General features: G+C 37.0%; 2 protein-coding genes and 5 non-coding genes across 8 annotated transcripts; 3 read left to right on the top strand and 4 right to left on the bottom strand.

Moving 5' to 3' along the window:
* Positions 1–3,142: 3,142 nt before the first annotated feature.
* R06C1.13 lies at positions 3,143–3,292 on the bottom strand. The gene has a single exon (NR_050623.1). It is a non-coding gene; the product is annotated as an Unclassified non-coding RNA R06C1.13 (non-coding RNA).
* Positions 3,293–13,382: 10,090 nt separating this feature from the next.
* On the top strand, positions 13,383–13,493 carry R06C1.10. Its single transcript, NR_050621.1, has one exon. It is a non-coding gene; the product is annotated as an Unclassified non-coding RNA R06C1.10 (non-coding RNA).
* R06C1.14 lies at positions 13,401–13,475 on the bottom strand. The gene has a single exon (NR_050622.1). It is a non-coding gene; the product is annotated as an Unclassified non-coding RNA R06C1.14 (non-coding RNA).
* A 48-nt stretch (positions 13,494–13,541) lies between the features above and the next one.
* On the bottom strand, positions 13,542–13,606 carry R06C1.9. The gene has a single exon (NR_050619.1). It is a non-coding gene; the product is annotated as an Unclassified non-coding RNA R06C1.9 (non-coding RNA).
* On the top strand, positions 13,542–13,606 carry R06C1.8. The gene has a single exon (NR_050620.1). It is a non-coding gene; the product is annotated as an Unclassified non-coding RNA R06C1.8 (non-coding RNA).
* A 1,594-nt stretch (positions 13,607–15,200) lies between these two features.
* Positions 15,201–16,193, bottom strand: R06C1.4 (RRM domain-containing protein). The gene is made up of 3 exons (NM_060628.7): positions 16,124–16,193; positions 15,546–15,624; positions 15,201–15,470 (listed from the first exon to the last, which is right to left on the bottom strand). The coding sequence occupies exons 1-3, from the start codon at positions 16,149–16,151 to the stop codon at positions 15,323–15,325; spliced, it is 255 nt and encodes an 84-aa protein (NP_493029.1). The 5' UTR covers positions 16,152–16,193; the 3' UTR covers positions 15,201–15,322.
* Positions 16,194–17,441: 1,248 nt separating this feature from the next.
* On the top strand, positions 17,442–22,417 carry wve-1 (the record flags this gene model as incomplete). 2 transcript variants are annotated; one of them, NM_001392954.1, is made up of 5 exons in its annotated part: positions 17,442–17,587; positions 17,637–18,240; positions 19,511–19,837; positions 21,175–21,252; positions 21,423–22,417. In NM_001392954.1, 5 exons carry the CDS (start codon positions 17,451–17,453, stop codon positions 21,681–21,683), a joined length of 1,407 nt encoding a protein of 468 aa, NP_001379196.1. The 2 variants fall into 2 exon arrangements, with proteins under 2 accessions (NP_001379196.1, NP_001251762.1); NM_001264833.3 differs by lacking the exons at positions 17,442–17,587; positions 17,637–18,240 and having other exon boundaries at positions 19,523–19,837; positions 21,423–21,683.
* Between the last annotated feature and the right edge of the window lie 400 nt (positions 22,418–22,817).

Below are 22,817 nucleotides of genomic sequence, written 5' to 3'. Positions count from 1 at the left end.
AGACAGCAACAAAGATTAGAAATTCAAATAAGAAAAAAAAATAGACAGAAAATATGGGAAACCCTATGGAGGGAAACAAGTTTTTTTGTGGCAAGGCACCGCCGGGCCTCAAACTTTAAGATTTCTTTCACGGCTTCTGTTAGAATGATTTTGAATTGACGTTTCTAGATAAAGTTGGCAACAATCTAAATATACGCTTTTAATTAGCAGCCGACACTTCACAGGCCTAGAAAATAATTTTCAAAGATGGGCTCGCAAAATGTCGGCTGCTTGATTTTTTTAAATTTTGTGATATGATCATGTTAAGCATGAAAATTGCTACAATTTGTTAGTTGACCACTATTTTTTGGTATCACGTTGAAAAAAGTTGCGGCAGCTGACATCTCACGGGCACAAAAATGAATGTGGGCCCGCGAGGTGTCGGCCGCTTTAGTTTGTTTCAAAATTTTGGTCATTTTAAGCATAAAAATTGCTACAATTCATTAGTTCAGTATCAATTTTTTCACCGCTACTCTGAAAAAAGTTACAGCAGCCGACACCTCACTGGGCTAATAGTCAGAAAACCCGTTATCAAAAATGTACCCGCGAGATGTCGGCCGCAATTCATTTTTTAGAAAACACTTTACAGTGGACTTCATAAATACGAAAGTTTATTTATTTTTTAATTCTAAAAATGCAAAAAGCGGCCGGCACTTCACGAGTCTAAAAATCTGATATTCAAATATGGTCCCGCAAGATGTCGGCCGCCAAACTTTTTCTTTTGACATGTAGAAAATTTTATGTGGAAATTGTGTTATTGAGCATATAAAAAAGTACAAGAAAATGAAATTTTGCCTCCAATAAATCTTATATAACAAAAACTGGGCAAGAAAAAAAAACTCAGAGCTCCGCGAGCAACAAGGCAAAAGGGGCAGAGAAAAGGAGCAGTGATAAGCTCTCAGTTGAGCAACTGATCTCTTTTGGAGAGGGAAAATGGGCGGAGCCACCAGCGAGAGCTCACATGTGCTCGCGGAGCTTCCGAATATGTTTTGATGACGTCTTGATTATCATCATCTCTTTGTGGAGAATATTTGGAAAATAAAATAAAAATAAGGGAGAATAAATAAAGTTTCCCATTTTGGGGAAATTTTTTTTATTAAACTGTTTCAAATTTCCGTTTTTTTTTTCGAATTTTTTTTTTGCCGGAAATTAGCAATTTCTGGTGCGATGTGGGTGAAAACGTATTACAGCAAAAGATTAATAAAAAATGACTCATTTTTACGAGAAAACTAGAAAAATTGAACGGTAGAAAAATCGACATACAGTGCCGGCCAAAAACATATCCCATTTTCGATTTTTGATAAATTTACAAATTTTACAAACGAGCACAACTTTAAAACTAGAAATGTTATCGAAAAAAGTTTAACTGATGAAGTATTGCCCATGATTTCGTCTACTTGTATTCAATTGTTAAAATTTTTTACCAGTGCCAGGACAAAAAATACAGCGGCCGACATCTCGTGAGCTCATTTTTGACAACGTTTACTGATTCGGCCGTATCTCGAAAACGAAATTTTTTCTGCAAATGTTGTTAGAGTAAAATAATCTTCATACTATTTGTCATCGTTTGTGCCTATTCACTTTGTTCTCAAAAATCCTACAAAAAAGTTATGGGAGTGCAAACTTGAATAGTGTACGGCCACGCCTCGAACATTTCTCGCAAACGATGAATTTTTTTCCTGAATCTTGATATTGTGTTTGAATATAGCTTAATTGTAATTTTACATGTGTTATTTCTAGAAAATGCTCGAAAAAAATATTTTGAACTAAGTAGCCTGATTTTTGGGTGTAGTGGGTAGGTGGCACCTAGTGAGCGACAAGTTTGCAATCCCATAACTTTTTTGCTGGATTTTTCAGAACAAAGTGAATAGACACAAACGATGACAAATAGTCTGAAGACTATTTTCCTATAACAACATTTCCTGAAACAATTTAGTTTTCGAGATACGGCCAAATCAGTAAAAGTTGTCAAAAACGGGCTCACGAGATGTCGGCCGTTGTATTTTTTGTCGTTACACTGGTAAACAACTTAAACAATTGAATACAAGTAGACGAAATCATGAGCAATACTTCATCAGTTAAACTTTTCTCGATAAGTTTTCAAGTTTTAAAGTTTTGCTCGTTTGGAAAATTTGTAAATTTACCAAAAAACGAAAACGGGATATGTTTTTGGCCGGCACTGTAACTCAAAAAGTAGAATATTTATCAAAAAATTTTGACTACGAAAATGTTAAGTTTATTATTCTCTACAACTTTGTAGTTGAGCACTTTTTGCTATGGTACTCCTGAAGAAAGGTACAGCAGCCGACACCTCACGGGAAAATTTTGAAAGTTGGACCGGTGAGGTGTCGGCCGCTTTCGTTGGAGTTGAGCGAGAAAAAGGGGTAAACAGGAAAAATGTAGCTAAACATTTTTGCAGTAGTACACTTAGCTCCAACTAAACTTGGAAAAAAGTTAAGACAGGGGACATCACACGGGTCAAATCGTACCTGTGAGGTGACGGCCGCCAAACGTTTTTCTGAGTTGTGTAAAAATAATATTAGGTTGAACCGGAAGTCTTTGTGACTGGGTTTGCTTATCCACCGCTCGCCGCAGTTGCACTTTGGTGTTCCCTTGTTGCTAGGGTATAACAACGAGTAAAGGAACTTCATTTTAAAAACCACCCCAATCCCTTCCCTCTGACCTGAATTTAGTTAGCCAACGATGTATGTAAATAGTGACATCCACATCCGACATAGTTTGATGTACTTCTTCCTATTTCATACCACGATGAAGGATTTCGAGAGTCTCCTTGAGAATGTTTATCATACACATGATCATCACTATAATATCATACACAATTGGTTCCACCGCTTCGACAAGAACGACTTTTCTCTTGAGGACCAAGAGACCCCATAAATTGGATTTGGATTCGTTGAAGAAAGCCGTGGAAACGAATCCTTTCCAAACCACCCGTGAGCTGTCAACCGCACTTGGGTCTTATCAAACCAACATCGTACAGGGCTTGGCAGCTCCCGGAATAAAGAAAATTAGGGGTGGATTCATACCACACACCTTGGCACAATCCAACCTTGAGTTTTGAATGGATGATTCCCTTTCCCTCCTCATTCTCCACGGGGGCGATTGATGGTTGGACCCACTCATAACTGGAAACGAGAAGTGGGTCCTCTACGAGAACAACCACAAGCGTGACCAGTGGATTGGAGAAGGAGACACCCCACAGGATGCCGCTAAACCCGACTATCCCGCTAAAAAAGTCATGACCTCAATGTGGTGAGGAGTGTACGGCCCCATCTACTGGGAATTGCTACCTGATAGCAAAACAATTACTGGGGGCCTCTACATTATCTAACCACGGAACCTGAAGAAAGTCTTCAATCGTTCACCCCTGATGGACAAGCAACTCCATTTTCAACAAAACAACTCTTGTCCCTACGGCTTGGAACAAGTATTGCAAGAACTGGTCAGGCGTGGATGGATGGTTCTCCTTTACCCTCCGTATTCTCAAGACACTGCTCCATCTGAATACTGGTCGTTTTCAGGTATAACTCGTGACCACTGGGAAAGAACCTTCAATATCCATGGAAGTGTCGAAATGGCACTCAAGCAATATTTTGACTTGCGCCTGGAAGGGTTCTATAAGCAGGGCATTCATAAGTTGCGCACACGTTGGGAGTATATTGTTGATATTGATAGCAAATAAAATTTATCCTGAAGTTTCTTTTGCTTCGAGAAATAAACGATTGAAAAAGTCACAAAGACTTCCGGTTCAACCTAATAGATTATCATGAAAAATGTAGCTAGTATTGTATTGAATTAAGTATTTTTGATGTGAAACACTTGGTCCTAACTAAACTGTGGAAGCGGCCGACACCTCGCGGGGCAAATTTTGAAAAAAAAGTACCGTGTGGTGTCGGCTGCTAGAGTTTTTTTAATGCCTACAAGATTAAAGCCCGTTTATGTCTACAAAATTACATAGCTGCACTTTTTTCTAGATTTTTTTGTGAGCGCAGATCACTCCTAGATAAATTACTTTTCTTTTGCTGGTGGGAACCGGAAATTTTATCTGAAAATCAGAAAATGTTATATCTAAACTAAAGATCAGAACAGAGTTTTAAAATTTTAGGAATCGTTGAACCAAAAAAAGAGGGTTTAAAAATAGAAAACGGAACTTTTTCTGGAGAGAGAATGAGGGAGGAGGAGAAATTTCAAAGCGCTGGCTGTAAAGAGACGCTATCTCTGCAGCAGTAAGAGGTATCAAAAATTATTAACTAACAAAATATAGAAAAAAAATTTAGCCTGGCATTTTGTAGGTTAGCAATTTTTGTATCTCAACTTGTTAAGGAGTCATGCCAGTTTGAAAATGTATAGTGCGCGCTGAGTGGATGCTCTAACTGTCTGCGCTTTATCTTCACAGCGATTAGAGATATCAAAAAGTTGTCAACTGTGAAAATATAGAAAAATTAAAGCTTAACATTTTGTTAGTTAATACCTTTTTTGTGTTTCAACCTGTTAAGGAGTTATGATAGTTTGAAAATGTATAGCGCGCGCTGAGGGGATGCTCTCACTGTCTGCGCTCTATGCCCCCACTGATAAGAGCTATCAAAAAGTTGTCAATTGTGAAAATGTAGCAAAATTAAAGCTTAACATTTTGTTAGTTAATACCTTTTTTGTGTTTCAACCTGTTAAGGAGTTATGATAGTTTGAAAATGTATAGCGCGCGCTGAGGGGATGCTCTAACTGTCTGCGCTCTATGCCCCCACTGATAAGAGCTATCAAAAAGTTGTCAACTGTGAAAATATAGAAAAATTAAAGCTCAACATTTTGTTAGTTAATACCTTTTTTGTGTTTCAACCTGTTAAGGAGTTATGATAGTTTGAAAATGTATAGCGCGCGCTGAGGGGATGCTCTAACTGTCTGCGCTCTATGCCCCCACTGATAAGAGCTATCAAAAAGTTGTCAACTGTGAAAATGTAGCAAAATTAAAGCTTAACATTTTGTTAGTTAATACCTTTTTTGTGTTTCAACCTGTTAAGGAGTTATGATAGTTTGAAAATGTATAGCGCGCGCTGAGGGGATGCTCTCACTGTCTGCGCTCTATGCCCCCACTGATAAGAGCTATCAAAAAGTTGTCAACTGTGAAAATATAGAAAAATTAAAGCTCAACATTTTGTTAGTTAATACCTTTTTTGTGTTTCAACCTGTTAAGGAGTTATGATAGTTTGAAAATGTATAGCGCGCGCTGAGGGGATGCTCTAACTGTCTGCGCTCTATGCCCCCACTGATAAGAGCTATCAAAAAGTTGTCAACTGTGAAAATGTAGCAAAATTTAAGCTTAACATTTTGCTAGTTAATAACTTTTTTGTATCTCCAGTCATCAAAAAGTTATGGCACTTTCAAGGTGAACATGCAATTTCAGATAGACGTGACAAATGCTTAATCCTTCCTTGAAGAGTAATGTTTTGACACAACAAACAAAACTGAAAATCAGTTCCACGTCACCATAATCTGGAAATGAGTCTATTCTCCTAATCCCAGTTGCCTATCGAATGAATGTTTATAATAGATTTACCCACGTGTTAGGAACAACGTGTTGTCGCCATTTGCAAATGAAATCCTTGAGGGCTCTTTGAGCTCGGAGGAACTTGTTTAAAGGTGGGGGAGATATTTTTCATAACCTTGTGAATTAAGAATTTTTATGCCTAAAATTTTATAGCTTTTATCAGTTTACAACTTTTTGATATCTCTTGCCATAGTAGAGATAGGGTGCAGACAGTGAGAGTACTTCTAGGCGGTTTTCAAAAGGTTTTCAAATTGCCATGACTCAAAAAAATGTTACGCTTAAAATTGTCTACATTTTCACAGTCGACAACTTTTGGATAGCTCCTACCACAAGAGAGATAGAGCGCAGACAGTGAGAGTACCTCCCTTGGTGCACACTACTTTTTCAATCTCCCATAACTCCTTAACGAGCTTAAATACAAAAAAGTTATTAACTACCAAAATGTTGAGCAAAACTTTTTCTATATTTTGTCAGTGAACAACATTTTGATAGCTCCTACCGAAGTAGAGATATGAGCGCAGACAGTGAGAGCACCCCACTACTCCTTTCTAAGCTGCCCTGATGCAAAAGTTTCAAACTGTTATAACTCTTTAACGGGCTAAAATACAAAAAAGTTGTCAATTGACAAAATGTTAAGCTAGAATTTTTCTATACTTTTCATATATTATTTTGAAAAGATTTTTAAAACTCGAAGCGGAAAAATTAAACAAAAGTAGCATATCTATGAGAATGGGTGATTCTCCCTCTACCATCGAATTCTCCTGACATTGCTCTAAGTGATTATTGGCTTTTCTCCGATCTGACTCTTGCCCTTCAAGGTAGAGCTTTCAAAACAAGAGAAAATTTCAAAACGGAGATCAAGCAATACTTGGAGTCCCTGCCCGCTGGATTCTACAGGCAGGGGATCCACAAGTTACCTCAACGTTGGCAGGGCATTGTTGATCATGATGGAGCATACCACTGATTTTTTGTTTGAGTCTACTTCGAGAAATAAATGATTGAAAAATAGGACAGGACTTTCTTGCCAACCTAATAAAAAAAATACAAGAGACACTTCTAGGAATGGAAATGAAAAATTATATTATTTTTATTATGATTCCAAGAAATTGTAGATAATAATACGAGTGTGTGATAAGTTTCTTCTCAGCTACCTATGTTTCTCTGTCTCTCTCTTGCGCACGCCCGTTTCGACGGCACCACCCCACGAGGCATTGAGATATTTTCCTCTCTTTTTCTCTGCACACTCTCACACTATCTCACGGTCTTTTTTCTGACGTAACATGCATCACACTAGTTAATGGGACTTTGGTGATATCGTGATGATACATGGCTGGTGGTAATATTGATTTTGTTTGTGGACCGGAAGTTTTTGGATTTTTTGAGCAGAATTAATATTTTCAAATAAGCACAACTTTTTAATGGTGTTAAGTTAAAATTTTTCTATATTTTGTAAATTGACAACTTTTTAATACCTCTCACCCCTGTGGAGATAGAGCGCAGACAGGGAGAGAGAGATACATGCCCTCGGAGCACTCTATAATTTCAAACTGCCATAACTCTTTGATGGTTCGAAATACAAAAAAGATGCCAACTAACAAAATGTTAAACTTAAATTTTTCTATTACTTGTTAGTTAACAACTTCTTAGTATCTGCAATTCCCGCAGAGACGGGGTCGTTTCAAAACAAAAACTAGATACCAGCCATGAGTGTTTGCCTAAATTATAGAATTTTCCGCTAATCTGTTTTGAGGTTTTTTTTTTGCAGGATTTTCATAGAGCAATAACTCTTCTGCGGTAAGAGCTATAAAAAGTGTTTTACTAACAAAGTATAGAAAATTAAATTTTCTATATTTTTGTAGTTGACAACTTTTTGATACCTAGAATTATAGAGGATCTATGGGTTTTTGAACTTAGAATATCACTGGATAAACTACAGCGACTGGTAGGCCTCACCTGGGTCAAAGGAGCTACCCGTGAGATGTCGGCCGCTTTAATTTTTAGGCACGAGTTGCAGATCATATAGTTACGTTAAAAATTAAAAAATAAGGGATAAAATATCAAATCGCTGTGGTCAACTACTAATATTAGAAAAGCTCTCCTAGATATTTAGACTAGAAATCTTAAAATCGGAGCATCTAATCTTTGCATACGTACATCGTCACAATATCCGGTGATGGCAAAGTTTTTACGTCACCAGAAAGGAAAGCAATAAGGGAAATGGATTCTTACAAATTCCAGCATAAAGGGACCCTGGCACGTGTGTGTGTAGATCTCATCATTATCATTTATTCTGAAATTTTCTGGCGTCACAAGTTTAATGTATGCGTGAGAGGGGCTCGGTGAGCACACACTAGTGTCAATAACAACAAGAAGAACAAAAAATTCGAATGATTTTCAAAGTTTTTCAATGACGTTTTATCAGGGCTCCGTGAGCAGCAGGAACCGCACAACAAAACGTGATAATGAGGAAGGTCATAACAAAATGTTGCACATATATTTCATTATCATATTATCATGAGTTATAAAAAATAAAAATAAGAGGGGATAAAGGATTAATCCCGAAAAACTTTGGTATTGGGCCCCTAATCCTACTAGAATTGGGAGAAAATTGAAAAACACATGGAGGTGCGCTCTGTCTGCGCTCTATCTCTACAATGATAAGAGCTATCAAAAAGTTATTAACTAGTAAAATATAGACAATTTCAAGCTTAACATTTTGATAATTAATAACTTTTTTGTATGTTAAACCGTTAAGGAGTTATGGGAGATTAAAAAAGTAGTATGCACAGAGGGAGGCACTTCAATTGTATGCGCTCTGTCTCAACAATGATAAGAGCTATCAAAAAGTTATTAACTGTGAAAATGTAGAAAAATTTAAGTTTAACATTTTGTTAGTCAATAACTTTTTTTTATTTTAACCCGTTGAGGAGTTATGGAAGATTGAAAAAGTAGAATGCACCGAGGGAGGTACTCCAATTGTCTGCGCTCTTATCTCCACGGGGGTGAGAGATATCAAAAAGTTGTCAACGGACAACATGTGTACCATATAATGATAAATCTACTGGCATAGATTATATTTTTTGTAATCATTACTAAAAAAAGAATATAGTCATTCAAAGCTGGGTAGGTGTAGGCCAGGGCTGTGCCGCAAATTTTTTCGGCAAACGCACAAAGCTGGCTTATTTCACTATGATAAACCAACTTTTTTTATTCAATTTAATATAGAAATGTAAAAAAAAGGTTCGTTCCATTTGAAAATAACTTTTATTTTTGTTGAAAAGCTTTCAAAAGACCTCAAACAATGTCTGAAAGATGCCGTTTGCCAAAAAAGTGCCGTTTTTCGGCACAGTTTCTCGACAAACGGCAACTTTCAGGTACTATTTCAGATTTTTTTCAAAATTTCAACAAACATAAATATTACTTTCAAATAGAACAAACATTTTACTACATTTCTATATCTATTTTAGATCAAAAAAGTTGGATTATCGTACTGAAATAAGCTGTACTCCGGTGTGGGCACACTAATACCACTAATAACACTAAGTCAGATTATCTTCAAAACTACTATATCTACGTGAGGGGTCAGAGATATCAAAAAGGTGTCAATTGGTAAAATGCTCACTTTAGGATGTTTATAACTCCTACCATAGGAAAAATGTAGTTGTTCCAAGCATACTAGCTCTTAAGTTTGCAGATAAAAACTTCAAAAAAATTTAACTGGCAAAATTTGTTTTATTAGGTTTTAAATATTTTAACAATAGCAAGCTAGGTCTAAGGAGGTAATTTAAAACTAAAATAAAAAGTTGACCAAAAAACACAATTTCCATTCAAAAAAATATATCCTAAACTTCTCCAACACCTCAGTCATTCTGCTCCTTAACTCATCATGCCCTCCCCGTGAGGCTGAGGAAACATAACAAAAAGTGCGGAGAGCGCGAGAGAAAGAGAGTAAACAGAACTACGTCACAAAGTTTAAAAGTAGGATGAGCAGCACGTAGATTATATAAATAGAAAATTTGGAACGAGCTGAGGAGGTTTAAAAAAGTGTTCTGCTGAAAAATTGGCATTTTCGGTGGATATATCGGTGGAGATTGGAGTTATAAAAAAATTGTCAACTAACAAAATGTTTAGTAGATATTTTTATACATTTTGTTAACTGAAAACATTTTTGTAGCGTTCATCGCAAAAGAGTTACGGCAAAAAATCTGAAGAGAGCGTGTGGGCCATTAGTGTGTCCAGGGTGGCCCATAAGTATGGACTACCCTATATCTCGGCGGTGGTTAAAGTTATGAAAAAATCGTCAACTAAGAAAATGTTTATTAGATATTTTTACACAACTAAGTAGTTGATAGCATTTTTGTAGCTTTTACCACAAAAAAGTTTACACCCGTTCAAACGCAAAAAGCCATTGCAGAGGAACATAGAAACTTAAACGGGACATATCTCTGTGGAAGTTAGATGTATCAAAAAATAGTCAATTGACAAAAAGTTTTGCTTAAAATTTTCTATATTTTGGTAGTTGACTACTTTTTGCCAGCTGCCACTATTCTCGAGATATAGCTGTTTTGGAGGAGCACACAATTTTCACTGAGAAATTGTAGCTAGTTTCTGAAAATGTCAAAAGATTTTTCGAAATGCCAAGAGGAAGTAGTGAGTGGAATTTTATAAAAATACAATTATTGGAATAATTGAAATTTATTTTTAAAAAAATGAAAATGAATTTGAAATCAGGGCGGGCGGCAAAAGATTTTTCCGGCAAACCGGCAAGTTGCCAACATTGAAAAGTTTTGGCAAATCGGCAAATCGGCAAATTGCCAAAATTGAAAATGTTCGGCAAATTGGCAAGTTGCCAAAATTAAAAACTTCCGGCAAATCGGCAAATTAGTAAATTGCCGGAATTGAAATTTCCGGCAAAAAGGCAAATCGGCATGTCGCCAAAATCAAAAATTTCCGGCAAATCGACAAATTGGCAAGTTGCCAAAATTAAAAACTTTCGGCAAATCTGCAAATTGGCAAGTTGCCAAAATTGAAAATTTCCGGCAAATCGGCAAGTTGCCAAAATTAAAAACTTCCGGTAAATCGGCAAATCGGCAAGTTGCCAAAATTGAAACTTTCCGGCAAATCTGCAAGTTGTCAAGTTGCCAAAATTGAAATTTTCCGGCAAATCTGCAAATCGGTAAGTTGCCAAAATTGAAACTTTCCGGCAAATCTGCAAGTTGTCAAAATTAAACATTCCCGGCAAATCGGCAAATTGGCAAGTTGCCACAATTGAAAATTTCCGGCAAATTGGCAAATTGCTAAAATTGAAACTTTCCGGCAAATCTGCAAGTTGTCAAAATTAAACATTCCCGGCAAATCGGCAAATTGGCAAGTTGCCACAATTGAAAATTTCCGGCAAATTGGCAAATTGCTAAAATTGAAAGCTTCCGGCAAACCGGCAAATTGGCAAACTGCCGATTTGCCGAATGCCAACAACAAAACTAACAAACTTCAAATTTTTCAATAAATTCTCCAAACCACCAAAAAGCTAAAAGAGGTCTAGAAAAAACTGAAACTAACAGAAGAAATGCTAAAAATAAAAAAGATAAGTTTTCTTTTGGCGGATTTGCGTCATGGGGGGTATCCGGTACAAACATGTATATTCCGATCAGAAAATAGAATGCTGAAAAACAGGAAAACTAGCAGTCCAACAGTATACAGAACAAGAAATTTTTGAACTTTTTTCAAATTTTATGGGAGTAGGTTTAGAATATTCATAGAACTGAACTTGAAACGAAAAACAAAAAAAAACAACAAAAAAAATGAAAAAAAGAAAGCGAAAAGTTCCGGAAGGAAATGGAGAAAAGGTAAGGGAGAACTTGGTTTCCATTTAAATGCCCTTTTTTTTTGGAAAAATTGGTGAAGTAGGAGGAACCTATTTCGCAATTTTTATGAAAAAAAATTAGGGTAAAAGTTATAGAAAGTTTCAACAGTTTCGAAAATTGGTGAAAAAATGGGTGGCATTTTCAAACTAATATATCTTTGTAGAGAGAAGAGAATGTAAAAAATTGCTAATTAGCAAAATATAGGAAATTTTAAGCTGAATATTTTCGTAGTTGAAAAAGTTTTGATATCTTCAAAACTCGCGGAGTTGCTGCCAATTGAACATAGGATGAGTGATGCAAACAGTGAGAGTACTCTCGTTGTCTGCGCTCTTTTCAAAGTTTTCAGAAGCAGTAATATAGCAACTATAGGTATAACAACTTGCTTCCTTTTTTGGAAATTACGAAATCCAAAAAACATTTCTTTGGTCAAAAATTTTAGTTTCGTAATTCGAATGGTGTCCTAAATATCGAAAATTTTCCCCAAAAAAAAATCCGGCCCTCTCCATTAAAGTCAGCCAAGCGGCTAGCAAATGGTCAAAAGTGAAATCATTCTTATGTACTCAGAAGGGAACAGACAGTGGGCGGGAATTGTCATCGCAAGTGTGTGTCGATTTACGAAATGTTTCGTAATTATATGGGGCAGGAGTACTTAAGGAAATAGGTCAGAATTGAGGTTAGGCCCTGTAGGCCAAAGCCTTAGCCTAAGCCTAAACCTGAGCTTAAGCCTAAGCCTAAGCCTAAGCCCAAGCCTAAACCTAAGCCAAAGCTTAATCCTAAGCCTAAGCCTAAGTCTAATCCTAAACCTAAACCTGAGCCTTAGCCTAAGCCTAAGCCTATGTCCCAAAGCTCTGAACGCAAAGCCCCGAGCGCCAAGCCCAAACCCCAAAGCCCTAAGCCTAAACCTTAGACTGTGCCTAAGCCTAAGCCAAAGCCTAAACCTTAGCCTAACATAGGCGTACAGAAATTGGGAATCTCCGTCAAATATACAAAAGTAAAAATAAAAATGACCGAAAAGTGTTAGTCTGCGCAAATCTCTGTTCTGGCGTCTCGTGCTGCCAAAATGTTTCTCCGTATTTTTCTCTGCGCCCAGTTTTTCACGCAATCTCTCTCGTTCTAACATCTGTTGGGAACGAACAGAGACAGAATGTGAGAACTGAAGAGACGCAGACACACAGAAGCAGACAGCTGATAGGCATGAGAGAGATGTAGACAGTTAGAGAAAGGGAATGACGAATATGTTGTTTGAACTTTAAATTGGTGTGCCACAGTACTCCAAGCAGGGTCTCGAAGGGAAAATTGCAGCCAAAAATGAAAGCAAAACCGATTTAGAATCTACAGCACCCTATAACTTCACCTGCAAAATAATAATCACCTGCTTTGCAACTCAAGCTTCTTCACCTTCATACGAATGAAAATGAATATTCATTTTAGTTGCTCCAAGAGCCATGAACTCCACTTTTGACATTATTAACACATATGAACTATTTTCTGCCAGTTTTCCTGGAACACTGTTTCATATTTGGTTTCCCATCTTATCAATAATCCTGTATGTGAATAAAATCAAAAATAAAGAGGTGGGTTATCAACCTGAATCAGGTATTGTGTTAAAAGCTCGGCCTTCAAATTTCGTAGCCGTGTCCGGTAGCCAACGGCATATACAGTACAGTACAGTCGGTTACGTAATCATGATCAAAAAAGACTTACGAGATGTCGGCCGCTTCATTACTTGTCATGATTTTTGTGAATGATTATAAAATGTGAAAACACATAGACCTGATCACGGGCTATATTTTACCAGTTGAAAATTTTTTCATAACATTTTTCGTTCTGGAGTTCTACTCGTTGGAAAAAATTTCAAAATCATTAAAAAACTAAATAAAAGTGGATTTCTTTTTGGCCAGCACTGTAGGGTCCAAAAGCTTAAGCCTAAGCCTAAGCCTAAGCCTAAGCCTAAGCCTAAGCCTAAGCCTAAGCCTAAGCCTAAGCCTAAGCCTAAGCCTAAGCCTAAAGCTAAGCTTAAGACTAAGCCTATGCCTAAGCCTTAGCCTTAGCCTAAGCCTAAGCCTAAGCCATAGTCTAAGCCTAAGCCTAAGCCTAAGCCTAAGCGTAATCCTAAGTCTAAGCCTAACAAGCCTAAGCCGACTCCTGCCAAGCCCTTGATTCAAGATCCCGTTATAATATTTCTCAAATTTTCAACCTTTCAGTACTAACAATTCATCCCATTCACGGCACAACATACATTGGCCGTCTTCTCAATTATTTCCCTAATCAACCTAATTATCAATTCAATATTCAATACCCTGGTTTTCCAAAAACTTTTGTTCTTGATAGTGCATTTATTTATCGAACAGCTAGGTTTTATCACAATGAGTTGTATATTTATTCAACTATTCTTTTTGATTTTCAAATTCAAAACGTTATGTTTAAGTAAAAGCCAAATAGTTTTTGCGTTGATAGTAGGGCTTTTGGTTTTGAAAATTGGATTTTCGTTGTACATCTCAAAGGTTAAAATCAACTCAACTCATACTTTTGATATAGAAACATTCGATGTTCTACATAACCTTGTCAATATTGCCATGCTTATAATCCTACTGATAAAATGGACGATCAAACCAAATATCCATATAGAATCCGTGTCAATTGCTATCTATTCCTCGATAATTATTGGATTCTCCATAATTTTCCAGCTTGGTGCAATGGTTTTATCGATAGCTCATGAGCAAAGCCAAATCGTTTTCAAAATCTATCAAAACGTGATGTTTGTGTATTACATTCCGTATATCTGGATATGGACACTTTATATCAGCTACTCGGATTTTGTGATAAGTCGTGTTCCTCTTGTAGGTGCGGATATCCATGCTTCAGAGAATTGTGAAATACCCCTGGAAGCTCCTGAGCCAATTCGAAGAGAAACAGTTTCATATCTTTCGTTTTCAGAGTTGAGTGTTGTGTAATCAAATTTTAAAACGTTGCTTAAAAATGTTAGCAGGTCGTTTATGTTAATTTTTTAATTTTTTCTTTAAATAAATGTTTTATCTGAAACTATTCAAATTTCAAGCTCATCAAGTCGTAATGAACCAGAAAAATGCAAATTTCCAGACTGGAAAACTATAATACCTATCGTATTTCTAGTCTAAATCCTTCTCGGAGTCTGCCGCAAGTGTCGACAAACACCTCAAGTCAGAGCACGGATAAGCCTATGGTCTCTCTCGTAAAGTAGTGGAGTACTCCCGCGGATCCCGAGATGTAATCAGAAAAGTACGAACGAAATCTCTGTGTATGCACGTAGGCTCGTAGGCAAGCACAATCAAGGAAATATTTATCTGAAAAGCTTGAAAAGGCTCTCAAAGTGATGCAAAGCCAGAACAGAGTAAAAGTATGCATCATTATTTAAATTCATGAGTTTTCAGATGGGATCTGTGGAGTCAGGCTGTCTCATTGCGGTTTGATCTACAAAAAATGCGGGAATTTTCTCCCCAGGAAAGTGTGACGTCAGTTGAAAAGTCTGCGTCTCTTTTCCCTCATTTTTCGAAGATCAAACCAAAATGGGACACTTTGACACCACGTGTCAGTTTCTTTGAAGTCAATTTTCTTTATAATACTTTGCTCATGGTGCAACGATCTTTTTTTAGGTCTAAAAGCCGAAGCCTGAGCCCCAGCCTATGCTTAAGCCTAAGCCTAAGCCTAAGACTGAGCCGTAAACCTGCACTCTGTGAAAAAATGCTCGAAGTTTTCAGTTTTCAAAAAGATTTATTATTTAAGTGTAGATGGTGAAAAACATGCACGAAGATAGAATTTTTGGTGGAATGTATATCACAAGTGCAATCTCTTTGAGTCACTCGGCGGCGTTGTCAGTTTACTTGTTGGCGTAGTTGACACGAAGGTTGCGTCCATTGAAGGCAACTCCGTTAAGTTGTTCGACGGCTCTTTGAGCTCCGGCTTCCTCGGAGAACTCGACGAATGCGAAACCGCGTGGGCGTCCGGTTTCACGATCGTACACGATTCTGGAAGACATTGATTAGTTTTGACAAGGTTTTAATCGAAAGTTTCCGAGTTTCTGAGTTTCTGAGTTCTCTTACCTGACGTTGTTAACATGTCCGACGGCGGCGAAGTAGTTTCCGATCTCCTCCTCAGTTCCTTGGTATGGAACGTTTCCAACTAGAAAAAAATCGATTAGCAAAACGGGGGTAATAGTAGGTTTTGGCCTATATATAGAAAGTTACAAACTCTCACAATGCACTGTTACAGAGCAAATGCACCCTATCCTAGTCCTAGACTACGGAGACCATGACAGTGCGAAAAGTCTCTTCACCCATACTTTTTGTGGTCGAACGGCGTCTCCATTTCCAGAATTGTGTGGCGATCCGTGTGGGGTCCCGGGTACTCAGTTAGTAGACTCAGTTATACTTATACACGTGGAAGGGGACTACCTGAAATATCGGGATTTGTTGTCAAGGAACACGAATGAACCATAGAGAACGAAGGCCGATCGGAAAACGCTAACAATTATCAGAAATCGATACTTTCTGCAAGTCGAAGAAAAGTTCATCGAAGAAAAGTGTGAGAAAGTTTCAGAAGTTTTGAGAATTTTGTATCATATTCAAAATTTGTACAAATTTAAATTTAATTTTCACCACCGATTTATTACTATACTTACCGTAGACGGAGAATCCTTGGGAAGCCATGATAGATTTTTTTTTGAAGAAAAACGAGTGTGTTTCCGCGTGGAAGACAGACTAAAAATGTTCGATCGAATTTGGCAGTCCTAAAAAGATTGAGGCCAAACGCGCGGCGGGTCTCGCAGCGAACGTGCCGCACTACGGTCGATTTTGTGTAGGTTTACGGGAGGGATATTTTGGAGAAGAAATCGGCAATTGTTGGGAAAGTGAAATGCTTATTACGTAACAAATTTGACGCGAAATATACCTCGTAGCGAAAACTACAGTAATTCTTTAAATGACTACTGTACGGGCTCGGTATTCGAAATGAATTTTAGCTTCTGTGACACAACCAAGTTGGCGAAAATTGAGAATTTAGCTATATTTTGTTATTTTTCTCAGAATTAGAACAATTTCATTGATAAATAAAAAGGACCATCTCTCCGAAACCTCGCCATTTCACGATATTTTGAATATTTTGAACAGTAAATATTGAAATTTCAATCTCATTCTATTTTCGCATTTTCCTGTATCGATTTTTTGTTTTGTATATCATTTTTTAGACCGAAAAAAATTAATATTTAAATAAATATAAAACATTTCCGGAAATGAAAATATTTCCGATGAATCACAGCGAGACACTGTATGTATTCGAGAGAGTGCAGACGCTCGCTTGCGCACTTCTCGTGAGTGTTTGCTGACGCATCCCGGGTGCACCTTGGCGCATTTCTGGATTAATGATATTTTAATTGAAAAACATGAGATTTTATTGGTTTTTCCTCGTTTTTTGCAGTTTTTCCGATGAAAAAAAACATTTTCTGACAGAAATAATAATTTTGAAGCTGAAAAACTATGTATTTTATGATATTTCGTTGGAAAATTAGGTTTTATAAGTTTTTCAGTGAATTTGTGGGTTTAGCATGTAAATGAAGCAATTTTATATGTTTTCTAGCGATTTTTCCCGGTAAAGTTACCAATTTCAGCATAATTTTATTAAAAAAGTGGCTTTTCTGTTTAAAAAACTCAATTTTATAATTTTTCCAGTGCATTTTCGTGTTTACCATTAACATTAGAGTTTTTCGTGGAATTTTCCAACTAATTTCATTGATTTTGGCTGCTCGCTTTTATGAAGTTTCCAGTGAATTTTTATGTTTAACTAATTTTTTTCACGATTTTCGTGCCAATTTCCATTAAATCCATGGATTTTTACATATTATTCAGGGAAGAAAGTGATTTTTTTTCGATTTCAAGTCATCTTCTGTGAATTCTAACGCTTTCTCGCAATTTCCACCCACATAATCCCGCAATTTCTGCACATTTTCAGCAATGCCTCTAACAAAACGGGCGGTATCACCGGTAAACCTCAGCAGAGGCACAATTCCATCAACAATCCATCGTGATGAGCTTCAATGTACTGCTAATGGGACAATCGCCAATTTAGTACGACAATTGAGCTCGTTGAGGTGGGAAATTAGGTCGGAAAACTGGAATTTTATCGATTTTTTTTTGCAGTAAGCACGCTGAGAACATCTTCGGAGAGATTTATCACGACGCAATGATAATAAATCACAAATCGAACACTCTTCAACAGAGAATTGATAGATTGCACAAGAAAGTTGAAGATTTGGATTCAAATTCCGATCAAGCAACGTTGAATGAAGCGAATATGCGAAAAGCATTCAAAAGTTCAATGCTTGTAGATCAACATATTCTGGATAGAAGCACTTTACCTACAGCATTGACTGAAATATATGCAAAATGTGATCCACCGCCGGATCTTGATGCTCTAAATCCGTATAGAGACTCTGAAATCCCTGCGCTCTCTCTCTACACAAATCCCTCGTTTTTCTTCGATTTATGGAAAAAGGAGACACTAAAAGAGGTTGCCGAACGGCCCAGACGGGTAAAAAGCCCGAACGACGGGAGTAAAAGCCCGAAAAAGCGGCGGAAGCAGCCTGGACAAGGCCCTCTCGGCACGACGGCCTATAATGATATGCAGCATAGGAATCGACAGATTAGTGGATCACGGATTAATCAGCAGAATGAAGTTTTCTCGTTCCCGGAGGAATATCAGGCTCCGCAGGCTCTCGGGCTTCAGCTTAACTTTAAAAATCAGGTAGATTTTCGCGAGATTTTTCGATTTTTTGAAGAGAAAATCTCCAAACCGTTGAAAATCGGAAAAAATCGATAATTGAGCCCAAAAATTTGAAAAAAATCGAGTTTTTTGCTGAAAAAGTGAATTTTCTATTGTTTAAAAAGAAAATCAACTTTTCAACGAGATTTCAGCGCTTACACAGCTCTTGTGCTCCCCGAGCAGGCCAAAATGTTCTATTTTGGGGCAAAATTATGGGTTTCCAGTAATTTGGAGCATGAAATTTCCTAAAAATGCACTTTTTCGCCAAAAAACAAGCCAAAATCAATGAGAAAAAGTCACTTTTTCATTAAAATCTGCGAAGATTGATAAGTTTTTGGAAAAATCGCTAGAAACCCTACAAATTAACTTCAAAAAAACTATGAAATCGAATTTTTCAACGAAGTCCCAGCTTTTCCGCTTCAAATGATTTTTTACCGTTGAAAATCGGAAAAAATCGATAATTGAGCCCAAAAATTTGAAAAAAAATCGAGTTTTTTGCTGAAAAAGTGAATTTTCTATTGTTTAAAAAGAAAATCAACTTTTCAACGAGATTTCAGCGCTTACACAGCTCTTGTGCTCCCCGAGAAGGCAAAAATTCTCTATTTTGGGCCAATATTTGGGTTTTTTAGCCATTTGGGGCTTGAAATTTCATAAAAATTCACTAGAAACTTCCAAAAAGCCGAGTTTTCACCGAAAAACAAGCGAAAATCAATGAAATTAGTGGGAAATTCCTTAGAAAAAATAATTTTTCAACAGAAAAGTGCCACTTTTTCATTAAAAATATGCGAAAATTGATAATTTTTTTTTTGGAAAAATCGCTAGAAACCCTACAAATTAACTATAAAAATCCTATAAAGTCGAAAGTTTCAATGGGAACAAATAATTTTGAAGCTGAAAAGTTATGGATTCTAGAGGATTTCGTTGAAAAATTCGATTTTATAGGGTTTTTATAATTAATTTGTACGGTTTCTAGGGATTTTTCCAAAAAAACTTATCAATTTCAGCATATTTTTAGTGAAAAAGTGAAACATTTCTGTTGAAAAACGTTTTTCATTGATTTTGGCTTGTCTTTGAGGCTGAAAACTCGAGTTTTTTGGAAGTTTTCAGTGAATTTTTAAGAAATTTCATGCTCCAAATGACAAAAAAACTCTGAAAAATCGATAATTAAGCCCAAATATCCTTCTCTGGGAGTAATTTTGAAGAAAAAAACGATTTTTTCCACTGAAAATCTCCCAATTTTTGATAAATTCAGCACCCCTCCAACATGGTTGCCCCAATCGGAATGACAATGCACCATCATCCTCAACAAAATGTGCATCCGAGCCAACAACGAGGTGGTGCTCCAGCAGCAGCTCGTGGATCTCCGAATGTTAAACGTCCGACTGAAGCTCCGCCGCCAGTGAATCTGGATCACCTCCCACCACCGGATATGTCAATTTTATCGATTGATGATGATGATGATGATCTTCCACCACCACCACCACCGCTTCTCATGAATACATCAATTGTACATCAGTTACCAGCAGAAGCTCCGTCGACGATACAGTTTGTCGAGCCGAGTGCTGCTCCGCCGACTAATGTACGTTTTGGAGCTCGAGAGAATTTGGAGATTTTGGAGTAAAATCTTGGTTTTTGCGAGGAAAAAAGCTTGCGTTTTTGCTTTAAATTGTCCGTTTTCACGACGAAAAAGCTTGGAAAAGCTTGAAAAAACTAGAAAATGTGAAAAGTCTCTATTATTCTAAGTTATTATGAGCGTTTAGAAGCCTTAAGCCTTTTTCAGGCAAAATCTCGCTTTTTCGCTTTAATTTGTTCATTTGGGCCACGAAATCACGAAAAATTGGTTGAACTCTATTAGAAAGGCTTGAAACGGCTTGAAACCGTTTGGAAAAGCTTGGAAAAGCCTGACAGAGCTTGAACTAGCTTGGAAGAACTTGAAAGAGAACGATAAAGCTTGAACAAGTTTGGAAAGCCTGACAGAGCTTGAACTAGCTTGGAGAAGCTTAAAGAGCTTGAAAAAATAGTGAACAAGCTTGGAGAACCTTGAAATGGCTTGAAAACGTTTGGAAAACCCTGGAAAAGGCTTGAAAAGGCCTGCAAAAGACAGGAAAAGATTCCAAAACGCTTAAGAAAGCTTGAACAAGCTTGGAAAAGCTTGAAAGAGCAAGAAAAAGCCTGGAAAAGCTTGTAGAGCTTAAACGAACTTGTAATAGCTTGAAAAGGCTTGGAAAAGCCTGACAGAGCTTGAAATAGCTTGAATGAGCTTAACGAGCTTATAATAGTTTGAAAAAGCCTGGAAAAACCTGGAAAAGCTTGGAGGAGCTTGAACAAGCTTGACCAAGCTTGAGCAAGCCTGAAAGAGTTGGGAAAAGCCTGAAAAAGCTTGGAAACGCCTTGAAAAAGCTTGGAGGAGCTTGAACAAGCTTGACAAAGCTTGAAAAAGCCTGACTGAGCTTGAAATAGCTTCGATGAGCTTAAACAGCTTGAAACAGCTTGAAAGAGAACGATAGTGGCTTCGAAAAGCTTACAGAGCTTAAAAAAGCCTGGAAAAACTTCAAAATGCTCGTGCGAGCTTGAAACAGCTTGTAAAGCCTGAAAGAGCTTGGAAAAGGCGTCAAAAAGCTTAGACGAGCTCGAAAAAGCTTGCGAAAGCCTGGAAAAGCTAAAAAAGCCTGACTGAGCTTGAAATATCTTCGATGAGCTTAAAAAGCTTGAAACAGCTTGGAAAAGCTTGGAAATTTGTGAAAAGCTCCAAGATTTCTTGTAGTGCATAAAATTAATTTGAAGCTATATTTCTGCAATTTCCAAGCTTAAAACCCCGAATTTTTCAGTTAAAAATTTGCAATTTTTGTCCATTTTTGTGTTTCCCTCATTGTTGTCCACTTTCCGCTTCTTTCTTCAATTCTCGATCCCTTTCAGATCCCTCCACCACCTCCACCACCACCTCCAATGGTTATAAGCTCGGCTGCAGCGTCATTTGCAGCTCCGGCTCCAAAGGTAAAGGCGCTGGAACAGCAGGGCTCTATGTGTGTCTAACCCGCTGAAAATGTGTAGTTTTCCTGTGTTTTTTGGACTTTTTTGAAGCTTTTTTAGGGACAAATTTCAAGAGAAATAGCCGAATTTTCATCAAAAAATCGATTTTCTCCCACTAAAACTGAAATTTTCAGCCATCCGCGGACGGTGAAGCTGCTGGCACAAATTCCCCAGTTGCTCCAAAACAACCAGATGCTCGAAGTGATCTTTTGGCTCAAATTCAATCTGGAATAAAGCTGAAAAAAGTGCAAAGAGCCGAGGCAGAAGCCGCCGAGAATGCTGCTCTCGAGGCGAATAATGTTGCGGCGATATTGAAGAGACGAATGGATCAAGTTATGGGAAATGATGATTCAAGTAGTGAAGAAGGAGCTGATGATGATGAATGGGATGATTAATTGCTCTCTTTTGTGTCGATTTACGCAGATCTCGTGTACTCCTCGAGGAGAAGATTCTACAGATTTTGGCTAAAAATGCTTGATTTTCGCTATTTTTTCCTTGAAAATTAACATTCAAAGCGGTGATTTTTAAGCGAAAAACCCGTGAAAATAGCTCTAAATCAAGCATTATTACCCATTTTTGCATTTTTACTGATTTTTTCGGTGAAAAAAAAAACGATTTTTCGCTGAAATTCTTGATTTTCGCTATTTTTACTTGAAAATTAACATTCAAAGCGGTTATTTATGCACTTTTAAGTGAAATCTGAGTGTTTTTAAAGTTAAAAATAAAAATAATTCATTGATTTTTGCCAAAAAAAAAACCGTGAACATTGCGAAAATGGCTCAAAATCAAGTACTTTTTTTTGCTAAAATGGTTGATTTTGAGCCATTTTCGCTATTTTCACGGTTTTTTTTTGTCGGTGAAAACTTTAAAATCGCTCAAATTTCACTTAAAACGCTATAAATAACCGGTTTAAATGTTAATTTTGATAGAAAAATAGCGAAAATCAAGCATTTTTAAGCCAAAAAACTGTAAAATCTTCTCCTCGGGGACTACACGAGCTGCGTAAATCGACGCACACTTTTTCGAATTTTCTTGTGTAAATACTGCCTTGCTTTAATTTATTTATTCAAAAATTTTTAAAATTTTTTCCGCTTTCCTGTTTCAAATGAACTGATTTTTCTCATTTTTTGCCCCTCCAGAATTGTAAATTTAAATTTCCAAGTGGTCGCCTGCCCCCTCATTATTATTTCGCAATTTTATGATTCATCAGTTTTTCCAATTTTTATTCGATTTTTTTTCAATTTAAATCAATTTAAACCTTTGAAATGTAGGAAAACTTCAATTTTCGCTTAAAATTTTCAATTTTTGGTGAAAAATCGATTTTTCCGGAAAAAAAACGTGAAATTTCCAATTTGGAGCACATTTTTATGAAATTTGCATCATTTCTCTCGAATTTACGAAAATATTTAAATTTTCAGCGGAATTTGGACATATTTCCTGGAAAACTCTTGATTTTTCGCAGAAAATTGCAATTTTTCATGCAAAAATTTGTTTTCTACGCATCGGAGCTCCAAAATTCCCAAATTATT

The sequence above is a fragment of the Caenorhabditis elegans genome, chromosome I (assembly GCF_000002985.6).
Source record: "Caenorhabditis elegans chromosome I".
Classification (NCBI taxonomy): domain Eukaryota; kingdom Metazoa; phylum Nematoda; class Chromadorea; order Rhabditida; family Rhabditidae; genus Caenorhabditis; species Caenorhabditis elegans.
This window is presented reverse-complemented; position numbering and strand designations above follow the sequence as displayed.